At 60.3% G+C, this 3647-nt stretch overlaps 1 protein-coding gene across 1 annotated transcript; it reads left to right on the forward strand.

Moving 5' to 3' along the window:
• Positions 1-107: 107 nt before the first annotated feature.
• Positions 108-3570, forward strand: LOC121331673 (arachidonate 12-lipoxygenase, 12R-type-like; the record flags this gene model as incomplete). Its single annotated transcript, XM_041396303.1, has 5 exons — positions 108-297; positions 1231-1374; positions 3120-3200; positions 3296-3376; positions 3483-3570. Coding segments are annotated over exons 1-5 (445 nt in total), but the record flags the coding sequence as incomplete, so codon positions are not given.
• Positions 3571-3647: the final 77 nt, after the last annotated feature.

The following is a 3647-nucleotide window of genomic DNA, read 5'->3' on the forward strand; positions in this document are numbered from 1 at the left end:
GACACGAGGCGATTTCGGGGATCCCAAAACTTTGGGGTTCCTGGGGGTGTCCTGGGGGTGTCACAGGAGTTGGGGGGTGTCCCCGAGGTGTCCCCAATGTCCCCGCTGTCCCCGCTGTCCCCAGAGTACGTGGTGCGGCACTGGCAGGAGGACGCGTTTTTCGGGGAGCAGTTCCTGAGCGGGGTGAACCCCGTCCTGCTGCGCCGCTGCCCCCGCCTGCCCCCCAACTTCCCGGTCAGCGAGGCCATGGTGGCGCCCAGCCTGGGGACAGGGACGTCCCTAAAGGAGGAGATGGAGGTCAGGCACCCCAAAAACACCCAAAAACACCCCAAAACACCCCAAAAACATCAAACACCCCAAACAAACACCGAGCCCATGGTGGCGCCCAGCCTGGGGACAGGGACGTCCCTAAAGGAGGAGATGGAGGTCAGGCACCCCAAAAACACCCAAAAACACCCCAAAAACACCCCAAAAACACCCCAAAACCACCCCAAACAAACACCGAGGCCATGGTGGCGCCCAGCCTGGGCACAGGGACGTCCCTAAAGGAGGAGATGGAGGTCAGGCACCCCAAAAACACCCAAAAACACCCAAAAACACCCCAAAACCACCCCAAACAAACACCGAGGCCATGGTGGCGCCCAGCCTGGGCACAGGGACGTCCCTAAAGGAGGAGATGGAGGTCAGGCACCCCAAAAACACCCAAAAACACCCAAAAACACCCCAAAACCACCCCAAACAAACACCGAGGCCATGGTGGCGCCCAGCCTGGGCACAGGGACGTCCCTAGAGGAGGAGATGGAGGTCAGGCACCCCAAAAACACCCCAAAACACCCAAAAACACCCCAAAACCACCCCAAACAAACACCGAGGCCATGGTGGTCCCAGCCTGGGCACAGGGACGTCCCTGCAGCGCGAGATGGAGGTCAGGCACCCCAAAAACACCCCAAAACCCCAAAAAAACCAAAAACCCCAAACAAAAACCCCAAAATCATGATTTGGGGGATCCCATCCCGGGGGTACCCCCCGATTTTGGGGTCCCCCTGATTTCGGGGTGCCCCCCAGGCAGGGAACATCTACCTGGCTGATTACGGGGTGCTGGCTTTTGGGGTTTTTTCCCAGAATTTTGGGTTTTTTTCCCAGGATTTTGGGGTTTCCATGATTTGGGGGATCCCAGTCCGGGGGTACCCCCCGATTTTGGGGTCCCCCTGATTTCGGGGTGCCCCCCAGGCAGGGAACATCTACCTGGCCGATTACGGGGTGCTGCAGGGGCTCCCCACGGCGCTCATCGACGGCCGCCCCACCTTCGTGGCCGCCCCGCTGTGCCTGCTGCACCAGCGCCCCGACGGCGAGCTGCGGCCCCTCGCCATCCAGGTGAGACCCCAGACCCAAAACGGGACCCCAAAAACCCCAAAGGGACCCCAAAAACCCTGAAAGGGACCCCCGTAATAACAGGGAAACCCAAAAATGAGGGGTCTGAAATGGGGGGCTGAGAACGAGGGCAATGGGGGAGCTGCGGCCCCTCGCCATCCAGGTGAGACCCCAGACCCAAAACGGGACCCCAAAAACCCCAAAGGGACCCCAAAAACCCCAAAGGGACCCCAAAAACTGACCCTAACCCCAAAAACTGACCCCGACCCCAAAAATGGGGGATCTGGAATGGGGGGGCTGAGAACGGGGGCAATGGGGGAGCTGCGGCCCCTCGCCATCCAGGTGAGACCCCAGACCCAAAAAGGGACCCCAAAAACCCCAAAGGGACCCCAAAAACTGACCCCGACCCCAAAAATACAAAAAGGGACCCCAAAAATGGGGGGGGTCTGAAATGGGGGCTGAGAACGGGGGCAATGGGGGAGCTGCGGCCCCTCGCCATCCAGGTGAGACCCCAGACCCAAAAAGGGACCCCAAAAACCGAAAAGGGACCCCAAAAATGAGGGGGAAACCCAAAAATGGGGGGGATCTGAAGTGGGGGGCTGAGAACGGGGGCAATGGGGGAGCTGCGGCCCCTCACCATCCAGGTTAGACCCCAGACCCGAAACGGGACCCCAAAAACCCCAAAGGGACCCCAAAAATGAGGGGGAAACCCAAAAATGGGGGGGATCTGAAGTGGGGGGCTGAGAACGGGGGCAATGGGGGAGCTGCGGCCCCTCACCATCCAGGTTAGACCCCAGACCCGAAACGGGACCCCAAAAACCCCAAAGGGACCCCAAAAATGAGGGGGAAACCCAAAAATGGGGGGGATCTGAAGTGGGGGGCTGAGAACGGGGGCAATGGGGGAGCTGCAGCTCCTCACCATCCAGGTGAGACCCCAGACCCAAAAAGGGACCCCAAAAACACGAAAAGGGACCCCAGAAACCCACCCCGACCCCAAAAATGGGGGGTCTGAAATGGGGGGCTGAGGACGGGGGCAATGGGGGAGCTGCAGCTCCTCACCATCCAGGTGAGACCCCAGACCCAAAACACACCCCAGACACCCCCAAATGGACCCCAAACATCCCAAAGGGACCCCCAAAATCCCAAAAGGACCCCAAAAACTGACCCTAACCCCAAAAACTGACCCCGACCCCAAAAATCCAAAAAAGGGACCCCAAAAATGGGGGGGATCAGAAATGGGGGGCTGAGAATGGGGGGATTCCCCCTGGGAATGGGGCATTCCCCCTGACCCTTTTGGGGGTCCCTGTGAGGGTTTCGGAAACGCAAAAAAAGACCCCAAAAACCTATCCCGACCCCAAAAATCCAAAAAAGGGACCCCAAAAATGGGGGGGATCAGAAATGGGGGGCTGAGAATGGGGGGATTCCCCCTGGGAATGGGGCATTCCCCCTCACCCTTTTGGGGGTCCCTGTGAGGGTTTGGGGTCCCTGTCAGGGGTGGGGGTCCCTGTCAGGTTTTGGGGGTCCCTGTCAGGGTTTGGGGGTGCCCCTTTTAGGGTCCCCTGACCCTTCAGAGATCCCCCTGACCCATCTGGGTTCCCCTTCTCTTTGGGTTCCCTTTGACCCTTTTGGGGTACGAACATTTTGGGTTCTCCTGACCCGTTTGGGGTCCCTGTGAGGATTTGGGGGTGCCCCTTTTGGGGTTCCCCTGACCATTTTGGGGTTCTCTGACCCATTTTTGGGGTTCCCAGCTGTCCCAGGAGCCCGGCCCGGACTCGCCGGTGTTCGTGCCGCAGGACCCGCCGTGGCTCTGGCTGCTGGCCAAGGCCTGGGTGCCCCGTGGGGGTTTTGGGGTCACTGTCAGGGTTTTGGGGTGCCCCATTTCACCCATTTTTGGGGTTCCCTGACCCATTTTTGGGGTTCCCAGCTGTCCCAGGAGCCCGGCCCGGACTCGCCGGTGTTCGTGCCGCAGGACCCGCCGTGGCTCTGGCTGCTGGCCAAGGCCTGGGTGCCCTGGGATGGTTTTGGGGTGACCATTTTTGGGGTTCCCTGACCCATTTTGGGGTTCTCTGACCCATTTTTGGGGTTCCCTGACCCATTTTTGGGGTTCCCAGCTGTCCCAGGAGCCCAGCCCCGAGTCGCCGGTGTTCGTGCCGCAGGCCCCGCCGTGGCTCTGGCTGCTGGCCGAGGCCTGGCTGCCCCGTGATGGTTTTGGGGTGCCCCATGTCACCCATTTTTGGTGTTCCCTGACTATTTTTGGGGTTCCCTGACCCATTTTT

Source organism: Onychostruthus taczanowskii, unplaced genomic scaffold (genome assembly GCF_017590055.1).
Source record: "Onychostruthus taczanowskii isolate IOZ18803 unplaced genomic scaffold, ASM1759005v1 scaffold1297, whole genome shotgun sequence".
NCBI lineage: Eukaryota > Metazoa > Chordata > Aves > Passeriformes > Passeridae > Onychostruthus > Onychostruthus taczanowskii.